Below are 24938 nucleotides of genomic sequence, written 5' to 3'. Positions count from 1 at the left end.
AAGTTTGTGCCCTGTGGAGACCTTCCTAAAGCTGTAATCCCAGCATGTGGGGGGTGGAAACAGAAGTACCTCATAGGAATCCAATGCCAGCCTGGGCTGCAATATCAAGTCACAGGCTAGCTTGGGCTACAGCATGAGCCTCAGTCTCAACACATACATGCATACGGACATTCATGCATAAAATAAAACAGACTCTCCTAGCCTTAGCCAGTGGCTCTCCACACACAGGCTTCTCACCTGCAAAGTTTAAAAGTTATTTAGCCCTATGTGGTTGTGCACACCTACAGTCCTAGATACTTGAAGACCCAGCTACACCACCACCACCACCACCACGACCACAGGTAAACACACTTTGCTAGCTTGGGTCTGAAAAGAAATCCAGGAAGAGTTAGCTTCTTTCTTTGCAGTTGTATTCTCTTTTCAGCCTGTTTGAGGTTGGTAAATTCATTGTTTTGTTAGACTTAAAAAAATGTCTGAAAGTTGCCAGGTGTAGTGATGTATACTTTTAATCCTAGCACTTGGGAAGCAAGTTTCTTAGTTCATGGCTATCCTAGGCTACAGAGTGAGTTCCGAGACCAGACAGGGTGGCACAGAAAAACCACCCTATCTAAAAACAAAATATAAAATGTCTGAAAGTAAATTTTTAAATTCACCCCACAACATAAAATCAGCAGCTGCTTAAAGCAAAAGCATTAAAGTTCATTAAAGTACAGTTGTACTGGGGAGCCTCCTGCAGGGAACTCACAGGCTCACTTCCCAAAATATGTGTGGTGTAATGAGCTCATCCAAGGGGGCAGGGCAGGGCGAGGAGTGGTTTCATGATTCTATTTTTAAAGTGTTTATAAGCACATCCTTTATTGCCTAAGTCAGCTGACAAGGGAGAAATGAATCTCACATAGCAGGTAGAGGCAAACTCCGTACTAACCTGGGTTTCCTCTGAAAGTCTAAAGGGTAGCAGTGCTTGAGCTTCAACAGAGACTGGAATGATCAGCTCTCTAACCAGTTCTAGAATCCAAGGAGTGAGCCCCCCCCCCCCCAACAGCCCAGTGCAGGCTGCTTTTGCCAATTCCCAGGCTGCTTGGTTGGTGTGGGCTATGCTAGCTTGCTCTCTGTGAGAACAGAAAGGTCAAGTCCTCCACAAGGGGAGCAACAGAGATTCCTGTAACCATCAAAGTACTTCAAGTCACACAAAGCTCTCACATTTATAAAGTAATTGCAGACAGCCAGGCGACTTTCCTCACCACGTAAATCTAGTCTTGCTGGTTATGTACCTTAAGGTTCTATAACCTGGGCGCCGTTCCTAACCCCAGCTTTCTGTCCTACCTCTGCCAGACGTTTTCTTAGGATATCCTTGAAGGGCAATTCATTTTCCACCGAGGGATCCTGGAAAGATCATCTTAAGGGGTGTGTTGGATCTGGTGAGGACGATGAGCAAAGTGAGCAGCAACTTAGTTACAGGGGCACTGGCTTCACAGCTCAGCCTAGGACCCCCAGGTCTGTCGATGGGATGGACATTAGACCTCTTTTGTTCTCTGGGGTCTGGTAAAGTACCTGGTCTTTGATGCGGAGCATCTGGAGGGTGGGGGAGCATTTGGAGGGGTGGGGGGAGCAGGATAAGTGGTGACTTGGAGTTCTTGGAGGAGCTTTCCTCCTAGAACTGTCTTTCGGTCTCACCTTCAGTAAACTTTCTAACAAAAAAGCAAACCCCTAGAATATTACCTGGAGCTAAGGGATCCTAGAAGTCAGCTCTAATAGTGGAGCTGTGCCATCGAACAACTGGTTCAGTAGACTAAAGATCAAAACTAGTTGTGAGAGCAGAGAATACCGCAGGCAATTTTTGCCAAAACTTAAAAGTACAGTATCTGAACTGATCAGGGCGAGACCATCCTGGCTGCTTGCAAGCCTCCCGCAGCAACTGGGAGAGCTGGTCCTCTTGGCAGGTCCCGGAGAGGATCTAAAACCGCAAACTCCGGCCAGGAAGACGCTCTCTGGCCACAAATTGGGGGCACAAGCCCGGGGTGGGGTGGATTCTCACCACCGCTCCGCCTGGTTCCGCCTCCATCTCCACCCCGCGCCCCGGGGCCCGAAGGTGGGAGGACGGAATTTCCCAGCGCGGGGGTTCTTGTGTTCCGGGCCAGCCGACAGGCCCTTTCTGTTTACGGAGAGAAAAGGGAAATGGAAAAGGCGGGGAGGAGGTTGGCGTCGGCTGCGCCACTCCAATGCTGGTTCAGGCGCCGAGAGTCAGGGGCCCGCAGCGCACTGGTCCTCCTGCTGCCTATCGCCCAGCCTCCAGTCCGCCGCCGGTCCTCAGAACGCCCACACGCCTGGGTCCGGCAGGCTGGTCACCCGCTGCCCACCGAGCCCAAGCTCGGAGCAGGCACACAGAACACTCAGGTTAACAGGGTTTAGGGTGCCCTGAGTGTGTTTCAGGGGCAGGAATGCCCAGGGGTTCCCACTCTGAAACGGAGCGTGCCTTCCACCGCACGCACTGCACGCAGGTACAGCTGGAAAACACCTTGCGCAAGACCGCCGGGCGGTGTGGACTCGAGGCTCCTCCCACCTTCCTCCTTCTTCCCGGATCTCGGGTGACCAGTCAGTGCAGGCCTGGGCTGTGGCGCGGGACGCGAGCACTGGCGCTCACCGCGCCTCCTGCGGGGGACACTGCCTGGACTGCTGAACTCTGTTTGCTGAGCCTGGGTGAGTGCAACTTGGAGCCTAAAGGACCTCTATGGTCGCTCAGTTTCTGGGCTTTTTTTTTTTTCCTTAAGTAAAGCTTGTTTATCTTAAGGGGCCAAGTGGGTCGAGAGGGAATTGTGGGAAACATATTTGGATCCCAAAGGAAAACAGAATCAGGTTTTTTTTGTTTGTTTGTTTTTTGTTTGTTTGTTTGTTTGTTTGTTTTGATAAAATGGATGGGGCTGGGAAAGATAAAGCCAACAAGCTTGCTTAGCATTATAAGACATCTGCTGAGGCACCCAACTTCAATGGATTGAGGCTTGTGTGTTCTGGCCCTTAAAGACTTTATCCTGTAGGAGAATAAGAGCAGGAGACTTGAGACATCTTGAAGTTTTGAACAAGAGTGAATTTGATTCTACAGGGCTAGAAAGCATGTTTCTGGAACTTTTTCAAAAGAAAAATATATTAAGAGATATGTCCTAAGGAGCAATGGATTGTTTCAATGGGGGAAAATCCCTTTTTAAAATGGGAACTAACACAGGCATCATCCCCCCCTGCAAGGCAGAATATCAAGACTGTATATAGTCTGCATTTACTTGCTGGGCAACTCGAGGTTCGCTGTGTGGATGTTAACAGCCGTGTCCTGTTTTCTATTTTCATAGCTACTTTTTGAAATAATTCTAAGTTAACTTATAGTTAATATTTTGAAATTTAATTACAAAAAACCCCACCAGTCTTGCACTGCATTTGGAACAACTGTCTCTAAAACTGTCCTAACTCTCCATCCTGCTAGGACATATGGGTTTTTGGAGAGGATTTTGACCTGAGTCCAGGGTCAGGCATTTTAAGCTGAGCGCATTTGTCACTAGACTGGAGTGGCTTCATCATGCACAGAAAGGGATGCTGGTCTTGTGTAGCTCGGAAGCCATAAGCTAATGTGTGGTGTGCTTAGTTGAGCCAGGAGGGTGTGGGATGCTCCTCAGGTTCCAGAGGCTGTTGGGGCACTGGTTTACTGGGCAGCAGATCTTTGTGGCAAGAGCCTCTCAGGAATTGAGCAAGCTCTGTAGAAAGTTTCAGAATTAAACATCCTTCCATCTCCCTGTCCTCCCCCTCTCTGTCTTGTTCCCATACAGCCGTGTGTGTGTGTGTGTGTGTGTGTGTGTGTGTGTGCGCGTGTGTGTGTGTGTCTGTGTGTGTGTGTGTGATTTTTTTTTTAGGCTTTAAGTATAGCCTATAAGGGCACACATTTTGTTCAAGCCTTTCTGCAGGTTTGCAAACCCAAACTGGTCTTTCCTTTCTCGAACAGTGCCATAATTTGGAACTGTTTGGATGCCTTCCCCCACACCCCTTCTTTCTGGAGTCACAAACTTTACTGTTTTGTCAGGTCATTTATTTGCTAATTCAGCTTGGAGCCTTTACCAAGGAAGCTTAAAGCCAAAGGATTTTTAACTTCTGTTTTCCTAGTAAATTCTACAGCTGCAGAAACTGCAACTAATGGCTGTGCGGAACTGAGGTTAAAGGTTCTCTCTCCTATCAGCTTAGGAGGCTTCCTGTGTAGCTTAACAAGTCAGGGACTTGAATCACAGTCTTCTTCAGCGATGTGTAAGCTGTCGGGGAAGGCACTGTGTGGACCATGGTCTAGATTTAAGTGTGGTGATAACACGCATCAGCAGACTTTTCGGTCTGGGCTCGCCTTCCCCCTTTGCTTCAACGTCGACACAATCTTTAAAAACTTACCAGTCTGAGAAATAGGCGTCAAATCGGACTCCCAGAAGAGAAAGGAGGCCAGCACGGTGTCTGTTCACCTAGGTCCACATCCTAGTGCTTGTTGGCACAGCTTAAGTCACTACACACCACACACTGGCAGATTATCTCCACCTTGCAGATGAGGGAAACCAAGGTACAGAGAGACTGAGATACTTGTTTAACCATCTCTTAGGCAGAGAGGTTGCTGGTGAGATTTGGGCATAAAGACAGGAGGATTTTAATGTGGGATGGATGCTAGATGCCTTCTTCATTTGCACATCAGAAGCACATGACTTGATCATGTGTGTGGATGTCCCTGGTGGAAATTTCCATGAACTTTGAACTGAAGCTCCACATTGATACAGGTGCATAGCTTTGGCCGAATAATACTTTGTTACTTGGTGTGTGTGTGTATTGGTGTAATGCACGTGTACATGCTTGTGTGTGTGTGTATGTGTGTGTGTGTATATATATATATATATATTTATTACAGGTGCACATGCATAGCGCATGTGTGTGCTGGCACATGTGGAGACTAGAAGTCAACATTGGCTGTCTTTCCCAGCTTACTTTTTAGGGAGGTCTTTCATTAAACTTAGAGCTCATGGGAGTCACCTGCCTCCACACCCCCAGCACTATAGCACTTGCCAAGTTCCTGTGCTTTTATGGACCTGACGTATCTTCCAGAGAGGCTTAAGTCACACAGGCTTTGAAATCTGCTTAAATCTAGTAGGTGCTCTTATTTTTTCTCACTTGTAGGGGAGCAGAGTTATCTCACGACCCAGCGGGACAGTACCACTTTTTGTTGTCACTTTTTATCAGCTTGCTTGACTTCTTTTGTCATCTACATTTCCTAAGTGTAGCACCTGGTCTTGTGGGACTGAAGTGTCACTTTGGCTGGTGAAGTCAGTTGAACGTCACCTGTGGCTTGCTTATAGCAGGTTTGGTTTTCCTGGGCTCTTTTCTCCTACTAAAGCCTCTTCAGATATAGGTATTAAGTTAGCTTTCTGGGACCCTCAAGATGTGTGCTTTGTGCTATTTAAAAAAAGAGACTCAGGTGTCAGGAGGGAGCTATGACTCACAGATCAATGAGTCACCTTTCTGATACTTGTTTATCTTTGGCACATATAGGATTCCAGCTCCTGTCCCCTTCTATAGAGCTGTTTAATTTCTTCCCACCAGATTTCCCCCCACACTGAACTTCTTACTGTTTCACACCCTCCCTCTGAGTAAGCTGTTTTACATGCTTGCTTCTCTCTTGGGACTTAGCTTGCTTACCTAGTTAGTTCCTGAATTTCAGTCAAGTGGTTCATTTTCTTTCATACCACTTTTTCTTTAAAGCCACAGCCATCTTGGGCTATACAATGAAGTTTTACAAGGTCAGTAATTATAAAAAGCAGAAACCTCTGTCTTCAGAGAGACCTGGACTGTTCTCTGCTGTGTTTGTGTTTAGTGAAAGTTTGTTTTCAGTAGCTAAAGCAGATGCCAGAGTGAGTGCCTCCCAAGCATCTCAGGTTTCCCCTGCAAAGCAAGCTGGACTAAAGATTTTCTAAGGTCCCTTTGAACTTGGCACTGTCCACTTGAATCCACTTGTGTGAGTAAAGAAGAATCCTTGTTATGAGCAGAGGCACAGAGGCGCAGATCTCCAGGCCCTTTGGTCTCCAATGCAAACACATCATAGTGAAGGGCATGTTTGTGTTTTCTTCAGCAGACTCCCAGCAGGCACCACAGTGATGGAGTACATGAGCACTGGAAGTGACGAGAAAGAAGAAATTGATTTATTAATTAAGCATTTAAACGTGTCGGAAGTCATAGACATAATGGAGAACCTTTATGCAAGTGAAGAGCCAGCAGTGTATGAGCCCAGTCTGATGACCATGTATCCAGACAGCAATCAAAATGAGGAACGCTCGGAGTCACTGCTTCGGAGTGGCCAGGAGGTTCCCTGGCTGTCATCTGTCAGATATGGGACCGTGGAGGATCTGCTTGCATTTGCAAACCATGTCTCCAATATGACAAAGCATTTTTATGGACGTCGACCACAAGAATGTGGAATTTTATTAAATATGGTATGTTTCTTCTCACCAGTTGAGTGCTGTGTGCTCTGCTTTGCTGGCAGTGCTTCATTGAATGCACAGTGGCATTGAACTTGGCTTAAGGATGGCTGCCAGATACAAGTTACTGTATCTGGCTACTGGTAAGAATCACCTCTTAAAAATGGGAAGAAGATCCTCACGCAGACTCCATTGTAGGCCTGTAATTTAGTAGTGACCTTATGAAGAAGCAATAGGAATATACTTTGTTTACGTAGGGCATGGAAGGTAAGCACTGAACCCTGACCTATACCCTCAACCCTTACAGATTTATTTTCACAATTCACTGAAAGGCTCATTCATTATATACATGAAAGAGAGGGTCTTAATTGGAGTGCATCAGTCAAGAGACAAATGAGTGCTGTCTTAATATTTTAGAAAACAGAATTATTTTCTCTTATCACGTTGGTTAAACTTGGTTCTTGTAGAACTTCAGCTTACAGGTGGCAAATAGCTACCCACAGATTCACTCTCTTTAAGTGGCGATGACCCACGGGATGGAGTTGCTTAGTCATCCCAAGTATGCAGATAATTCAAAACTATTGTGACAAGTCTTTGTTGCCACAGTAGTTGCTCAGGTGGAGTGTTTAGGTGTGGCTGGCATTCTGTCAGGTCCTTATTGTGTCAGAGGTGAATATGTGGGCGATGGCTAAAAGGTGATCTAATTTTGTAAAAAGGACAGTTGGCAAAAGAGTAGGCGGTAAGTTACAAACATGCCTATTTGTAGAGATGGCTCTCTTTTGCTTGGTGTGTACAAATGGCAGTATGTCCCGTGCTGGGGGAGCTCTTCCCAAAGAGCCCGAGTTGGGACAAAGGATATCACAACAATAGCAATAATAATAATAATAATCTTAATTGTCTCATTTATTTAATGAAAAATAGCACAGTAATTTAGGTCAGCTATGAAGTGAATTGTTTGTCAACTGTGTTTGGCTCAGTAAGAAGCAAGCTCACATTCTGCATAAGGGTGTGACTTCCTTTGGTGTGGGTCTACCACACTGCATTTAACAGTGGACTAAATGCTTTGTCTGTAGGATGTAACTTCATTCTATAAATGGGAATTTATCATTTGAAGCAGTAGCCATACCTGATTTTCTCAGGCAGGGTAAAATTAGAGAAGTATGCTTCAAAATAACACACTTGGGTGTGACAAATTCAGTGTAGATGCATTTCTTTCGTTTTCACACATATTTGATAACTGAATACAAATGGGATAAACTAATTGTCCTTGCTTGTGAATATATAGAGACTTGGGTGTGCTTGCCCTCAATGAGGAGAGATGGACTACGGTCCAGGTACATAAGGGATACTGGGATATTTTAGAGACTCCTAGAAAGTGGTTTCTTGCTTCTCTTTAAGGGTAGAACCAGAAGAGCTAACACAGAAAGGGCCAGAAACCACAGTCATTAGAAGGATGGACAACCTGACCAGCAAAGGTACAACTGAATGGTTATCATTCCTTGCTAAAGAGGCCATGCTCAACACATGAGCAAGTCCAAACTAAAAATAAAATTATGAATCAAAGATACCATGAAGGCAGGGCTCTTAATAATCTTAAAAATACTTGTATTTTCTTTTAATGCGGAAGAATATAAAACATAAGGTGAGAAGACCAGAAAGAATGGGATGATAGGAAGCAGTATAGCTCATAGGCGAGTATATCTGTCTCCATTAGGCCTGGGAGCTGGGCCTCTCAGGACTGTTTGACTTTCCTGATACTGGCATTAAAAATGAAACTGTTCCCTGTAGCTGGTGGCAATCTGTCACAGCTGTGTGCCTCATAAGTCATTGCCTATGGAGTGGTCTCTGGTCGGAGCTGGTCTGGTGTAATGGTCATAGGCATGGCTTTTAACCCCATTGACTCTGGCACAGTGCCTTCTGTGGACCCATCTATCATCTAGTCGAGCTTTCTTTTGTCATGCTTCATCTGCAGACTTAGCAGAGCTCTGTGCTTTGGGCTAGCTTTGCTGTTCCTTATCTCTCTTCTTTAGAGAATTAGCTGCTACCTAGAATGGGTCCAGAGTAAAATGTGTCCATAAAAGCTTCCTACATAGGGAGAGAAACCTTTCCTTACCTACTTGTTCACTTGGTAGGCAAACCTGGACAGCCATGGTGTATCTGGCTGTTCCAGATACTAGATAGGATTTTGATAGTCTGTACCACAGGCAGCTCACTGCCTGATGCTGCAGGACGCAAGTGAACAGGTAATTTAACAGCACACAGTCAGCCACAGTGGACCTATACTCTGACAGGCGTGGGAATGCTTAGACAAGATTTCTAAGGGAAGGAAAAAGGAGGATGTCAGCACAGGCTTGCAAGAAAAACTGGCACCCATGCCAAGGTGTAAACACCACCTTGGAGCCAGCTAAATTGAGTGAAGAGTGTTTTCTGTGAAGGGACAGTATGTGCACAGGCTCACAGGCATAGAGACCTGCTGTGTTCTGACTGCCAGCACACAGAGTGCTGCAAACTTAATTAGACAGGATGTAGCGCTACTGATAGAACAATAACCCAAAGCATGGCATGTTGGCTAGTTCTCCCCGAGTGTGTATTTATATGTGTGCTACTTCCCTTAAAATAACATATGTTATTAAAGATTGCACTCATATTCAACAGAACCCAAGAAAAGAGCATCAGGAGACTAGCCTAGAGACTGCTCTGTGTCAGAGTGCAAAGTTATTTATAACCAGTTCATACTTGACCTGGAGTAAAATACAAATGAATCCCCAGGCACTCAACCCTGGGAATTATATGTGAATTTCCACCCCCCTCAGTACTCCCCCCAAAACACACCTCTCCCTGGATTCGTTCACTCACAGTTACTGGTGTGGCATTTGGAATGAGGATCCTCTTGGGGTTGAAGAGTCCAACCCTCCACTTGGTGTTTGAGCCAGGCAGGTTCAGTGCCACATTTGTCAAGTTCTTACATATAACCGAATTCATCTCTGATCCCCCTTACCTTAGATTCTACTCTGTGGCCCACTTCCACTCCTGTAAATATATATGATGAACTGTGGTGGTGGCTGAGAGTTCTGAATTAAGAACCTGGCATGTAGTTTGCCTTTGAAATGGAAATTCTTACTACCTGTTTTACTAGCCAGAACCTGCACATCAGGATCCACTTATGTCCCCAGGAGGGTAGGAGAGATGTAGCTTAGCCTTTGTTTTAGCTAATCTATTTCCATGGATTTAGCTGAAGACCACTCCTACTTTGGGTCATCCAGCTAACTCAATAAAATACCTAAGAAATGTTCTCGGGTACTGCCTGCTGTGTGGGTTAGTACAGAAAAGAGCAATCTGGATGTGAGACTAGATGGTATATGTCAAGTGTCTGTCCTGGAGAGTGACTTTGGTAAGTTGAAGATCTGGCAGAAATAAAATCACAGGGTTCTGCAAGGTTGTTTGGATCCCTAGAAAGAGGAAATTAAAGCTAAAAATCCTTGTCAAACTCAAGCAAGGAAGACCTGGAGTTAGGGAGAAAGTCAGGAACGCTGTGAATTGCTCACTGCCTGGAACTTGGGCCTCACTGGATGAGTCCAGGTGGCTTTGAAGACCTGAGTCTGCACCCTAGCATGGCTTTAATTACAGCCTTCTGGAACACCAAAGGCTCTTAGACAAAGAGTGGGCACTTTGGCTTTGGGGTTAGGCAGAATCAAGTGCAAAACCCAATTCTGGCACCAGCTGGAAAGTTGCTTCACCCCTTGGAACCAGCCTCAGCTATGCAATGGAAAGAAAAATAGAATGAACATAGCTCAGGCTGGCTGTAGACTTTAATGAGATAATGCAAAACAGCTAGGTAAGCACAGGTCCTTACTTAGCTTTCAGAGTGCAGTGGCCGATCCTTCCCTATGTCCCCCTGGAAAGAGTAAGGGGGTGGTAGTGGAATTGGTTCATAGCACACTTAGTTTGGTACAAAGCCAAACTTTCATGAACAAGGGTTAAACAGTGAGATGGTTAACTAGAACATTCTCTGAATGACAAGAAGCAAGGGGACCCAAAGAAAGTCTTGCCAGATGTTAGCTCTGGCTAAATGTGGAAGAGACCACCACTGCAGTGTCCTCAGCAGGAATAAGAGACAACACTTCTTTGGAGAGGCGGTTATCATATTTTAAATGAGACCATAAATACCATGGTCTCTACTTAGTTCCTGGAAGGACCTGTACAGGGTTACAACTCAGCAAAAGCACCCTGTAAATATTGTTAAAATTTAGTGATTTTTTGCATATCCAAGTATTGGGTTATTCTTGGCTTCTTTCCCTGGCTAACATCGAGCACACATTTGTGGACTGTGGAGCTAAATTAGTAATGATAGAGGTTGAGTGAGCAGTGCTTTGGTCTGCCTCTAATGGTGAGTAGACATCTGGTTGCATTTACAGTTGCATCAAGTGCTTGCTCTTCTTTCAGGGAATAGGCTTAGGGGCTCCACCTTCTCCTCAGCTCTTAAGGCAGCTCAATACTATTTCATTCCTAAGTCCTGGAGTGATATCTCAGGCCATAATATCATGAGTCACACTGGGGAGAGAGCTGGCATTTTAGGAGACTATCCTTCAGAACAGTTTAGATCAGTGGTTCTCAACCTGTGGGTCACAAGCGCACAGGGGTTACATATCAGATGTCCTGCAGATTAAGTATTTACACTACAATTCACAACAGTAGCAACAACGGTCATGAAGTAGCAATGAAGTAATTTAATGTTTGTAGGTGGGGTTGGGGTGGGGATCATCACAACATGAAGAACTACATTAGGAGTCAAAGCATTAGGAAGGCTGAGAGCCACTGCTGTAGACATTTTTAAAACATGTGTTCCAGGCCACGCTTCCCATGGACTACCATTTTATTTGAGTTAGGGTATGTACTCACTTTTCATTTATTTTTTTAATGTTCTTCCCATGTATCCCTGACTGGCCTAGCCCTCACCACTCTCTTGCCTCTGCCTTCTCAGTGCTGGTATTTCTGGACTGTCCCACCATGGTGGGCTCGGGTGGAATCCGCATCCCACATGGCTCTCAGGACATACCTCTTGATGTTTGGACAGCACTGTTTTTGTTCTTGTTCTTTGCACCAAAGTGTGTTTTGTTTGTGGTTTATGTATGCAGTGCTAGATGTCAGTCCCAGGACCTTATGAGAACTAGGTGGGTATTTTACCCCTGAGCAACACCCCCAGCCCAGATCCACTTCTTCTGAAAGGCCTGATTCTAACCCTTCAAGGCCTGGGCCCACCTATCTCTTCTCATGGCTGCCTACTCAACACCAAGTCCATCCCATAGCAGGCACACATTAAGTTAAGCAAGGAAGTCAAAGAGAGACAACTCTGCCCTTCCTTCTTAACGTGAGGTAGCATTGTCAACTCATGACTGATATCACGGGCCCCACAGTCCTCCCTTCCTTCTTAACGTGAGGTAGCATTGTCAACTCATGACTGATATCACGGGCCCCACAGTCCTCCCTTCCTTCTTAACGTGAGGTAGCATTGTCAACTCATGACTGATATCACGGGCTCCACAGTCCTCCCTGAGCCTCAGTTAATTTCCACGCTCGCTCTGTGTGCATCCTGGGTGAGTAACACCTAGGCAGACAGACAGGTTAGCACATTTAAATAGAATCAAGTCAACCTCCAGGCTGGGGTGCAGCCTTCATTTTCAGTCTTTGGGTCTCTGTCATCAGACTCCTTAGATAAATAATTTTTCAACTTTTATTAAGCAGCTAACTACTCACAAGCATTTAGAAATATGAGCAGGTTAGACCAGGAACTTGTGTCTGTTACAAACTTTCTCTGGCTTGCTCAAGTTCTAAAAATAGCCTGTAAAGTCAGAATCATACATGGAACTATTGCACTGAAGGGCTGTGTATAAGAATGTTTCTAAAATAGCCGCTACTGAGTGAGCCTCACCTCAGCATCTGTATTTCCTAACAGGTAATCAGTCCCCAGAATGGCCGCTACCAAATCGATTCGGATGTTCTCCTTGTCCCTTGGAAGCTGACATACAGGAACATCGGCTCTGGTTTCGTTCCTCGGGGGGCCTTTGGAAAAGTATACTTAGCCCAAGACATGAAGACAAAGAAAAGAATGGCATGCAAACTGGTGTGTGCAGCCACACTGTGTGTCTGACTCCCTGGCTTAGGGTTATTTACCCTCACACTGGGTCTTACCTAAGGTTCCTACCCCAAAGTGTCTGTCATTTCTGGAGTGGCTTGTGGCTTGGGACCATTCAGCTCCTACATCTCTACTTAGATGTCTTGTAGCTTGTAATCTAATTAAAAGAATGTTTTGATGTGTTTGACAAAGGCTTGGATAACACCATCTCCCTTAAATGGGAGTAGTGGAGCTTGCCTGAGTTGGAAGATATCGGCTACTGTTCCCTGGGGAGGGGTCCATGGCAGGCAACAGAGGCTAGAAAGACAGGGTGTTCCTTGGGACTGCAGAATTATAGGGCTGAATTCAGTTGTACAAGTTTCTGATATGACCTTATCTCTTATTAAGCAATGACTGTTTAAAATTAATGCATTGGTACTTCAGAGGACTGCTGAGCAGACTGGCAGCTGAGAATGTACAAATCTGGAATGTCACTGCTTAATGACACCCAGCAGAGGTCTGTCCATTTGTGGGACAATTCTGGGCAGTTCACTTAAGCACAGTTTTCTGAAGTACCATTCTGAGAACTTCACAGGTGCCAGACAGGTGAATATTTATGCTCTGGAACACTAGAACACAAGGAGAATGAATGGCTTACAGCTAAAGCAGTGTGAATGAATCTCAGAACCTTAAGTTCAGAGAGCTGGACACCAAATAAGATCTAGTGTATGAGGTTTTATTTGTATTAGGAACAAAAACAACCACAAATAAATGCTGTGATCATGGAGTACCCTTGGGACATAGTGACTGGAAAGAGTCGGGATTCCTAGTGGAGTCTGGTATTTTTATTTTAGTTGGGAATCACTTCTGTAGTGACTGTCAACAGTTAACTGGGTTTGACATCATTTTACAGTGTGATAAAGTTAAATATTATTTTCTGCTCTTTGTGGTGCTTGGAATCGAGCCCAGGACCTCACTTATCCACAGCAAGTACTCCATCACTAGGCTGCATCCCTGGCCCATGTCTACTCTTGATTTAACAAAAAAGCAAAATAATGAATATTTGTCAGATACCATGTTTCAGTCTCCCAAACTACCCACAAGACAGCAATGTATAGTCTTTAATTTGTTCTTTCATTATGATTCACTAGATACGCCTTTAATCCCAGCACTTGTGGGGCAGAGGCAGGTGGATCATAATAAACTAAAGGACAACCTGGTGTTCATAGTGAGTTCCAGGACAGCCAAGGCTACATAGTGCAACCCCCATCTCAAAACAATAAAAATAAAAAGCCTGACTAAATAATCTTTTGTTAAAAGGAAAACAAGACTTATAGTAAGCTATTTGAAGTATCTATCCAGAGTTTCCAAACTGTAATTGTCTGGAGACCTTTTATAAAAAATGGCAACCCAGTATCATCATTTTTAAATTTTACTACAAGTTCATGGGGAAATGGCTTTGTGGGATTGTTGTTTTTTTAGTATTTGTTATAGTCACATATTTTAGGGCAGTGCTTTCTTAGAATCAAAATAAAATTAAAAATCCCAGACAGGCTCAAAAGGATGGAGGCTTGTGAATAAGGTAGCCTTCCATAATGTGACAACTTTCAGGAACTTCTTATTTTCCCAGATGTGTGCACAGCATCGTTTAAAAACAATATTGGAAATTTTACAATTTTTCTTTTGCCCCTAGCACAATATTAGGAGTCATTTTAGAATATCTCTGCTTTGTCAATACTATTTCTTATCACAGTTCTTACTGATGAAGACCCGAGTTTTCACGGGATGTAAAGATGGGTGAGCGCTTTTCTTAAAGGCTTGAGTCTGAAGTGGTCAAGGGACCAGTGACTTCATCTTATCACACAGCGAGGAGAAATTTTGGAACACAGTGTTCTAGGAGCCATGGAGATGAAGAGCATCAATCATAGGAAATTCTTAGCTCAGTCAGTATTTTGAAACCTTGTTCGGATTCCTAAACTCTAAATGAAGTGAGGTTTTCCCTACCTTGTTTTTCACTGTCTAAAAAAAGTTCATATCTAAAGATGTCATGATGTAGAAGTGGGTCTGTGGTAAACATTTCTTGACACCACGGTGCTCTGTTATACACATCAAGGTGTCCTTGTGTTGTTTTGGCTTCCTGTTTTCTGGTTGCTCTGTATTGTCTAGCGTTTGTTTTATTGTCCTGAGGTTTTTAGACTCTTGCCCCTGTTTTGTGTTGCTAGATCCCTGTAGATCAGTTTAAGCCATCGGATGTGGAAATCCAGGCCTGTTTCCGGCATGAGAACATTGCTGAGTTGTATGGTGCAGTCCTATGGGGCGATACCGTCCATCTCTTTATGGAGGCCGGCGAGGGAGGCTCTGTTCTGGAGAAGCTGGACAGTTGTGGGCCCATGAGAGAATTTGAAATTATTTGGGTGACGAAGCACATTCTCAAGGGACTTGATTTTCTGCACTCCAAGAAAGTGATCCACCATGACATTAAACGTGAGTAGTGGGGTCTGCCTTATTGCTGTGAGATGGGGCTAGGGAGATGCGTTAGCCCAAAGGCACTCAGTGGCAGGCAGCTCCCTGCAGACACAGCATCCTTTTCTGTGCTCCATAAGGGGCTCACAGCAGGAATATTAGCAGTCAGAAGGGAGGCTGAGGACTGGAGATACAAGGGTGATGACCACGTGTTTGTTGGATGTGCTGCCTCTGTCCTTGTGTTGTGATTTAAAAACAATCAGTACTGAGTGGGTAGCTCAGGGATAGAACTCCTCTTTAGCCTATAGGAGGTCCTGGGTTTGATCCCCAACACACACACACACACACACACACACACACACACACACACACACACACACACACACGGGGGCGGGGGGATTATATAATGCAAGCACATAGGCATATATTTTTGAGTAACAAATAACCTCTTAATTTTGAGCCATGATTTGGCAACAATTCATTAAACAATCTCTTTTTAAAAAACCCAAATTGTTAGAACTCAGATATAATATAGAAATAAACCAGAGAGACTCACTATAAATCTTTTAATACCTAATGTTGAATTGGACAACACAGCTTCCCCCCCCCCCCCCCCACCGAGACAGGGTTTCTCTGTGTAGTCCTGGCTGTCCTGGAAGTCACTCTGTAGATCAGGCTGGCCTCGAACCCAGAAATCTGCCTGCCTCTGCCTCTGCCTCCCAAGTGCTGGGATTAGAGGCGTGTGCCACCACGCCCGGCAGACAACACAGCTTTAATCAGAAAAAAAAAAATGACCTATACATATATATTTTTAACAACAGTGGCTCTATAGTAGATGTGTATAAATAAATCTTAGATTTTGAAGCCAAAACCGTGAGCTTTCCTGCTGGCTGTAGCTCCTATCTGTCCACACTAGGTGGGTTCCTGACAGGCCTCAGGTGGTTTTCACCTGACTGCTCCCCTACTTCTCTCTTCTGGGTTGAACCACCTGTGTCATTATCAGAAGCATTTCCTTCTGCTCTGATTGGAACTTGCTGTTCTAGATGACTTTTCCTGTTGGGTTAGGATGTATTAACTCACATAAAAAACCCCTCTCGTTGCAGCTAGCAACATTGTATTCATGTCTACAAAAGCTGTTTTGGTAGATTTTGGCCTGAGTGTTAAAATGACTGAAGATGTCTATCTTCCCAAGGACCTCCGGGGAACAGAGGTAATTAATTGTATTGGTGATGGTCTGGAAATAATGTGACAAACAGCAAGGAAGGGGACAAAATGGCAACATTGAATGATTGTTGTCACCAGAACAAATTCACTTTACATTTTACCTTTTTTTTTCTCTATTTCTATGATAAGACTTTAAATATGGATGGTTATATTTATAGACATTATTTATTACTGTTTATATATACAACACAAAGCACTTACAGACAATCCAGTGCCAAAACAGAGGACCAGTTGAGCGTTCCTAATCCAAACGTCTAGAAAGCTAGACAAGATTTAGAGAGAGGTCGCCAAGTAAAGTGCTTGCTACACAAGCCCGGGGACCTGAGTTCAAATCCTGAGAACCCAAATAAAGCCATGTATGGTAGACCTAGTGTGACTATGGGTAGATCTTAGTAGACAGGAGTCTTCCCCAATGCTCACAGGAGAGTAGCCTGGAATACAGGACTATGAATAAGAGATCCCGCCTCAAGGTAGGAAGTGTCATATGTGCAATGTTGTATATTACACAGACAGACAGACAGACAAGGTGAAAAGAAAAGCCCATAAAAATATCAAATATTCCAAAATATGAGCTCCTAAATCTGAGATGTTTTTGGTTCTAAGTTTCTCAAGTAAGGGATACTCAGAATTCATCTTTAAAACTGTTAGAGAACAATAGTCAACTTATAGTTCACTTAGCACCTTAAATGAATTATTTCTTCCTTAAAATTATTGTGTGTAAATATTGGTATAACAGGTAGATGACTGCTGTTATCCTATTTTATAAGAAGACAATGGAGAGATTGTAACATGGTGCCTGATATTACCCAGTCACCAGCAGAGCCTGAATTTGAATTCTTAAAGAATAAGCATTTAGTTTTGTATTTTCTGTGAATTGAGGCTCTAAATTCTGAGTAACATTTAAAACAGAACTACCACATTACTACATATCAAATTATGACTACTGCAACTCCTGGTTCAGTAGTTTTCCCAGCTCTGGCTGTTAGCATTTACTGAGGAGTGGCCACCGATGCCTGCCTGCCTTTCACCCCAGGACAGCATAAGCTTGGAGTCCTGAGTACAGATGCACCCTGGTGGAATCTGGAGTAATAGAATGTAACTAGTCTGCAGTTGAAGCTCACTGAGAAAGCCCTCCCTGGGTAGAAATAAGCCTCGGTGATTCCTTGGTTTTGATTTCTGTGAGACAGGCCCCAGTATATAACCCTGGCTGACCTGGAACCCATAATCCTCCTGCTTCAGCCTCCCTGGTGCTGACGTCATACTAGTTCATAAGCCTCTTTTAAGTTAAAAGAATGTTTGTTTCCTGCTTAAGAGAGCTTTGTCACAGTAGAAAGTCTGAGCAGACTTAATGCTCAGGACGTTGTCTTTGGAAGGTGTCTCCACTTTTGGGCATTAGTCAGGAGTGCAGTTCCAGGACATTCCATCCTTTTCCCTGGAACCAGTTTGAGAAACAAAACTATTTATGGTATTAGAGAAAAAAAATACCTTTTATTTCCTGGCAGTGCAGTCAAGTTGAAGATTTTGCAATGTTGGGGAAAATCTTAGGTGTCTGGAATTCTCAACCAGGATGGTTGGGTGTCGAGTCACAGATCTTGGTCTTCAATAGCTTTTCTTCTTATTTGAGTTTGGGATAGCTTAGGCTGCCTCAATTGCACTATATAGCCTAGGCTGGACTTGAATTCAATATCCTCTTGCCCCTGCCTCTGTGTACTCATTAGAATTATGGGGCATATATCATACCCATCTAGCTCCTGAGTAGTATTCAGATGACGTACTTTCAGCCAATGCTAATTTGCAGGTATTCAATACAAAACTGATCTGGTTGTCTTTTTGGTTTTTTTTTGGTTTTTGCGAGACAGGGTTTCTCTGTATAGCCCTGGCTGTCCTGGAACTCACTCTGTAGACCAGGCTGGCTGGCCTCGAATTCAGAAATCCACCTGTCTTTGCCTCCCAAGTGCTGGGATTAAAGGTGTGCACCACCACCGCTGGGCCCAGGTGTCTTCTTATACCCTGCCCCCATCAATTGTCTCCCTTGTACTGTCTGCACAGTACAAATGGAGGTCTGGTTGTGATCAGTGTGCAAAGGACAATGAAGTCCTAATGCACTTCAGCAAGTCTGCTTCTACTCCTCATATGAAAGAGCAAATTAGATAATACTAGCCAGGCAAGCAGGCGGGTTTACTTCCTTAAGGATATGTGATCGCTTTGCTGCTGGGAAGGCAATGTCTGTTTCAGATTTCTGCAGTATATTTCACAACTACAGACTGCACCTCTAGATAGTGCTTGCTCTCTCTCTCTCCCTCTCTCCCTCCCTCTCCCTTGCTCTCTCTCTCCCTCTCTCCCTCTACCCCTTTCTCCATTCATAATCAGAGTGTTAGACAGTAACTTGAGTGTTATACTGTAACATGCCATATACCCAAAGTTAATCTGGTGTATATCTACTGTTGTTTTTATATCAGAGGAGAAAAAATAGGAAATATAAATAACACACTAGAATTACTTTGTTGTGTTTTTTGTTTTTGATTTTTATAGTTCTTACTTTCTTCTGAGTCTAGCATCAGCTTCTGTAAGTTAACATATAATGATTATATATACATGTGTTCAGGCCTGTAAGTTAACATATAATGATCATGGGCACATGTGTTCATGCAGGCATTCCATGGCAGCCTCTTTTCCTCGCTACAAAAGCCTTAGCTCTGACTTCAAGTTCCCCTGCACATTACTCATTCCTGGGGCTTGGGGGATTAGACAACCCCGGGACCAGTGCTGTCTGTTTTGACCTAAGCCTTCCAGGCAGCCAGCCCAAAGATAGATCTTTCTGTCCTGCCTGTTCTGGTTCTTTCCGGAGCTTGCGGAGGAAGAAACACTGAGCTGGAAGCTCCTGGCTGCGTGCCAGAAGTCTGCACCATGGCAGACTGATAGTGGCAGCTCCAATCATAGGCTGGGCACGTGGGCATAGAGAGCTGAGATCCCACTCATGTATACATTTGCTTCGTCCCTGCTCTGTGTGACAGAGGGAGAGGAGGCCGGCATCCCCCACTGACAGTAAGCACACATCATTTCTTTCTTCACTGTATTTGATTACGGTAAGTTTCAACAGGAAGTCCACTCTTCTTGGCAAACTGTACATGTGTAACTCCTTGTTGATCATGGGGTACAAAGTTGACTAATTTTTAATTCTGAATGAGATTGTGCTTATTTTAAAAGTGAAGAGACATATACAGTGCATTGTCTGCAGGGAAAGTGGATGAGCATGGAGCTCGGCTACAGCCGGCTTGCTGTGGGAAGAAGGAAGTGTGTTTTAGGAAGGAGTTGAGCCTGCTAAGAAGGGGAAACTGGGCAATTTCCCCGTTTTTGTAAGCTGATTTTCTACTTATTTACTCAGAAATGAATTCTGAGAACACCAACCCTTTCCCCATATTCACACAACAGCATAAAACCTTTTTAAACTTCATACCTGAAGGGATTTGAATCCTGAGTGGTTCATACTTGTGAGTCTTCCTCTCCTGACCTCTCCCCTCCCCACCCTGTCTCCTCTTTTTTTTCATCTCATCCTTCTTTATTCTGATTTCTTTCCCTCCCCCATTCCTTCACTCTTTTTTTCTTGTTTGATCTTGGAGCATTTGTGTGTTGGTGGTGAGGTATCCCAAGGATGGGACCCAAGTAGAGGCACAGGGTTCATTAATCTGAAGGACACTTAGCAGGCTCTTCTCAGAGTGGCTGGGTTCTTACTGTGGCCGGTCACATGAGGGCAGATGTGGAATTTTCCACATGTGGCATCATCCAACTCAAAAGCTTTCGATTTTGGAGGGCTTTGTACTTTTAAATTAGAGCTATGCAGCCTACAGTGTTAATTAGAACACTAGTGTTCTGTGTCTGTGACAGCCCTACAGGATGTGTCTGTGACAGCCTTACACTCTGTGTCTGTGACAGCCCTACACTCTATGTCTGTGACAGACCTAACTACAGATTATTGGTGGCCAGGTCTTTTTTTTTTACCTTTTCATCTTAAATTTAGAAAAGCAAAATTTAGAGAAACTATCCCTACTCACTCAGCATCAGCTTGGGAAATCAGATGCAAATGCTGCTGTATTTTGTTATTTTTTTGTCTCTATTCTTTGGGGGGCCGGAAAGGTCTCTGTTTGTGGCCTAAGCTATCCTTGAGCTAGTGGCAATCCTTTTGCTTCAGGCTCAGAATGTGCACACTCTTGCTGTCTCAGACATTTGCTATTTAGTTGCTGGGATACTTGGCAGATATAAATGACTTCCTGGGCCATTTCCCCAGGCTTTTCTAGGTTCTTCCCTTCTAAGCCACTGTTGTAAAAACCCTGCAAGATTCTGCCACCATTTGGCAATTAAATGATAAATGGGAGAAATATAGGTGTAGTCTTGGCTAAGTCTAAAAGAATTGTTTTAATAGTCAATATTGTGTACCTGATGAACATCTACAGAACTCAGACCAGCGGGAGTCAGCAGGTTCAGAAATCTAGCCCTTTGCTGTTAGATCTGTTGTGTGTTCAGTCCAGGGACAGAGCTGCTCTTTGTCATCCTGAAGTGACGACTCCATCCAAGTTGTCCTGACTCTAGAGAACGTGCTGGGATTTTCCTTGGCTTGAGGGATACTGCAGTAGCATTCCCTCTGAAAGCCAGGGCATGCAGCAAATACCACAGAGGCAAAGGAGCCAGCTTCTAGAACTGGACGTGGAGAAGAAAGGCAGATAAACGAAGCTTTCCTCATCTTTTTCAGATATACATGAGCCCGGAGGTGATCCTATGTCGGGGCCATTCCACAAAAGCCGACATCTACAGCCTTGGAGCCACGCTCATCCACATGCAGACAGGCACCCCACCCTGGGTGAAGCGCTACCCTCGATCAGCCTATCCCTCCTACCTATACATTGTAAGTGAGTGTCAGCGGGGCTTTGCGAAGTGCATCCCACCACCTCATACCAAAAAGATAGGGTAATGGGAGAATTGTGACCTAGGAGAGGTGGCTCCCAATTCTGTTATTGACATGAAAGGCTGTTCGAATGCAAACTGACTGAAATGAGGGGACAGAATTTACATGCTATCCCATTGTGTGATAAGACACACTTAGAAACATCAGATTCTGACAACTGTCAGTTCTTTTTAAAATAAGAAAATATAGTAGTTTTGCTCTCTGTTCCCCTCAACCTCCCTTTGCTTTGCTGAACAGCCTAACATAGAACAGAGCTTGGGAGGAAGCAGATGCAGGTATTTCTCTGCTACAGTACCCACTGTTGGACCCCCATAAGAAGCTGTCACAGCTACTTTAAACCCAGCTTTAAACCAAAGGTGGTTTAACCAACCCTAGGAAGTTGGAGAGTATTTGCTAGATCATGCAGTGGTCCTCTCTCCTAGCCTTTCCTGCAGAAGATATACCTCTACTCCTTCCATGCTTACGGAGCTGGTTTGTTGGCAGATCCACAAGCAGGCACCTCCCCTGGAAGACATTGCTGGTGACTGCAGTCCAGGCATGAGGGAGCTGATAGAAGCTGCCTTGGAGAGGAACCCCAACCACCGCCCCAAAGCAGCAGACCTACTGAAACACGAAGCCCTGAATCCCCCAAGAGAGGACCAGCCACGATGTCAGAGTCTGGACTCTGCCCTCTTTGAACGGAAGAGGCTGCTGAGCAGGAAGGAACTACAACTTCCTGAGAACATTGCTGGTAAGACACCATGCTGGGTGTGTGGGTGTATGCCTGTGGGTGTGGAGCCACTGGCCTCCCTCCTGCTGTCTACAGCAAAGCTCTGATGTGGGTCAAGAAAGCACATGTGCGTGCGCGTGCGTGCGTGCGTGCGTGCGTGCGTGCGTGCGTGCGTGCGTGCGTGCGTGCGTGCGTGTGTGTGTGTGTGTGTGTGTGTGTGTGTGTGTATTATTGGGGAGCAGGGCTGGAGCGGGGGGTGGGGGTGAAGGTCAGTCATGATACATGACAGCAGCACATGCCTGTAATACCACCTTTTGGATAGGGCAGATAGAAGTTCAAGTTCAGCATCAATTACTTGAGACTTTGTCTTAAAAAGAGAAGAAGCTGGGCATGGTGGCACAGGTAGGAGGGCCATAAGAGCAAGGCTTGCCTGGATTTCTGAGTTTGAGTTCAGGGCTACCCTGGGCAGCTTAATGAAATGTTTTGAAATAAACTGTAAAACAGATGCTAGAGCTGTAACTTGGAGGCAGAACACTTGCCTGTCGTGTACAAGATTTGAGTTCCATCACCTGCAACACACACGCGCGCACGCACACACACACACACATACACACCAACCAGGCACATCTCTGGAATTTAAGACAGAAAGATTGCCCAGATGATAGCACAACACAGTGACCCCTTACGTAAATGACACAGAAGGGGTGACTTCCTAAGTATCATGCAATTTCATCTGAGAAACAGAAGAAAACATCCAGGCAGCGCTTTGGATCAGCTCACCCATCACCAGAATTCTAGCCATTTTCAGTTTGAACTGAGGTAACACAGTCATTGTATGTTGCCTCTGAATCGAGTTATTTGAAACAGAGTATCCTTTGACTTTAGAAACAAACGGAGAGTGAAGACCTGCCATTAGCCATGGGTGGGCAGGCTTCTGGGTAATTCAGCCTTGGCTCCAAGTGCTGAGAAAGTACCGAGTCTGATGACACCTTGCTTTTTTGTCTTCTGCGTGACATCTCCATGTTGGCTATGAATCCTTCCCACCTAGGAGGGCCGGTGAATTCCACTCCTACCCTCTGAGCCTGGAGAAGGCTTCTTCTATTCACTCACGTAGATCCAAAGTCAGAGGTCAAGCCTAAAGTGCCTGTCATTTTTTATACCTGTCTAATTTCACTATATCTAGTGGGGAGGGGGAAATGAGGTTCTGACAGACATGCTAGAGTTTCTACTTCATTCCTTGTCTTCATTGATCCCCATTTGAACCCTGTGATCTGTGTATGCTATTCCATAAGTAGCCCAGGATGTTCTTAAAAGCCAGCTGTGTCAGAGCCACAGCTGGGGACTGTCTCTTGAGCCCCTCAGGGTTCTTCCTTAACAGAAGGGACATGGAGTTGTTACTTGCTGGGCCATCCAATCATTTATGTTATTTCCTCATTGTTTCCATGTTGCCTCTGCAGATTCATCATGCACAGGCAGCACCGAGGAGTCTGAAGTGCTCAGGAGACAGCGTTCCCTCTACATTGACCTCGGAGCTCTGGCTGGCTACTTCAATATTGTTCGTGGGCCACCAACCCTGGAATATGGCTGATGGATGGCTTTGTTGGCAACAAAGTAGGATATTTCTCTCCCGAATGTTGGTTTTACAGACCCTACACAGCGGCTCTGGATAGGGAATTTTACCCAGGTTTTTAGGGGTCAGGAACGTTGCAGCTGTGGCCCTTTTTTGAAGCTACTCTGATATGTCCCAGAGCCCAAGGTTCTCAGTTCTCAGGTGGTGGGACTAGACAGAAGGGAGTGGCAAGCTCAGGGAAGGATCATTTCTGGTGATAATTCCATTCACTTTGCACTTTGATGGGCATTAAAAAAAATAGCCCTCACAAGATTGTAACCTCAAATTCCTGTTCTTGGTTCTTATTTAAGCATGGATCTTCATTCAACTTAGAAGACCTGATCTGTGTATATTCTGGTGTGTATTATATGGTAACTCTTTGAGCCTTGGTTGGTCGACTCTAGTGTAAGTTTAATTAATTGTATATTGTGTGAATAGAACAACTTTAATATTACAGCAATACACTGGACTAGTGTCTCACAAATGACTGATTTACCCAGAGCCACCTGACAGCAGGCCACTAGTGACAGTTTCTGTTATGTTCCTATGGAAACACTGTGTACTGTACATACTATGCTTAAAACATTTAAAACACAATGTTTTAGATGTGGACAGAACTGTGTAAACCACATAATTTCTGTACATCCCAAAGGATGAGAAGTGTGACCTCCAAGAAAATGGAAATATTTGTAAATTCTTGGTAATGCTTCTGTTGTAATTAATGAAATTATTTTCTTTAAAGTGTTTCTATGTTAAAATAGCATACTGTGTATGTTTTATTCCAAATTCATTCATGAATCTTTCATATATATATGCGTATATATACATATATTATAAAGTTTGCATATTCTTATTTAAAGTATATTTTTACATTATGCAAATGAACTTCAACATTTTAGTCCAATGTGACTAGTCAAATAAACCAAATAAACAGAGTATTTTGTCTTAATTTTTGAGATTGTATATTTCTCAGCTGGGTCACAGGTTTGGGATAAGAAGTTTTGTCACTGGCTGGCTCCTCTGCTGTTGCCATGGAATGCCTTCATGCTGAACTGGTAAATGCTTTATCCTTGGTTGGCTGCACTGACACAGAAAAAGACCTGTGACTTGGGGAAAGTATTTCACTCTGTCTGGTGTCTTGAGTTTATACAGTTGTACCACCTTGAGTGCAGACTTGGAAGCTGTTTACTTGTGAATGCTAACACTAGTAACTAACTTGCTTATAAATCAAATCACATTCACCAAATTCCAGTGGAGACAGTTTAATGGGAAAGCACATGAGACCGCTAAGTGATAGAATAGAGCCTTTCCATATGTGCTGGATACAGTGTACCATGTCTCTGTATGGTAATCAGCATCCCAGCACTGTGAAAAAATGCCTGAGA

General features: G+C 44.3%; 1 protein-coding gene across 2 annotated transcripts; it reads left to right on the top strand.

Annotated features, from left to right (window-relative positions):
• Positions 1-1700: 1700 nt before the first annotated feature.
• Positions 1701-24502, top strand: Map3k8 (mitogen-activated protein kinase kinase kinase 8). Of its 2 annotated transcripts, none has more exons than XM_021150719.3 (8): positions 1701-2697; positions 6134-6491; positions 12430-12597; positions 14811-15072; positions 16155-16261; positions 21023-21175; positions 21719-21965; positions 23402-24502. In XM_021150719.3, the coding sequence occupies exons 2-8, from the start codon at positions 6156-6158 to the stop codon at positions 23530-23532; spliced, it is 1404 nt and encodes a 467-aa protein (XP_021006378.1). In that variant the 5' UTR covers positions 1701-2697; positions 6134-6155; the 3' UTR covers positions 23533-24502. The 2 variants fall into 2 exon arrangements, with proteins under 2 accessions (XP_021006378.1, XP_029328011.1); XM_029472151.2 differs by having other exon boundaries at positions 1702-2697; positions 6131-6491.
• Positions 24503-24938: the final 436 nt, after the last annotated feature.

Source organism: Mus caroli, unplaced genomic scaffold (genome assembly GCF_978045245.1).
Source record: "Mus caroli unplaced genomic scaffold, Mus_caroli_1 scaffold_19, whole genome shotgun sequence".
Lineage (NCBI taxonomy): Eukaryota > Metazoa > Chordata > Mammalia > Rodentia > Muridae > Mus > Mus caroli.
This window is presented reverse-complemented; position numbering and strand designations above follow the sequence as displayed.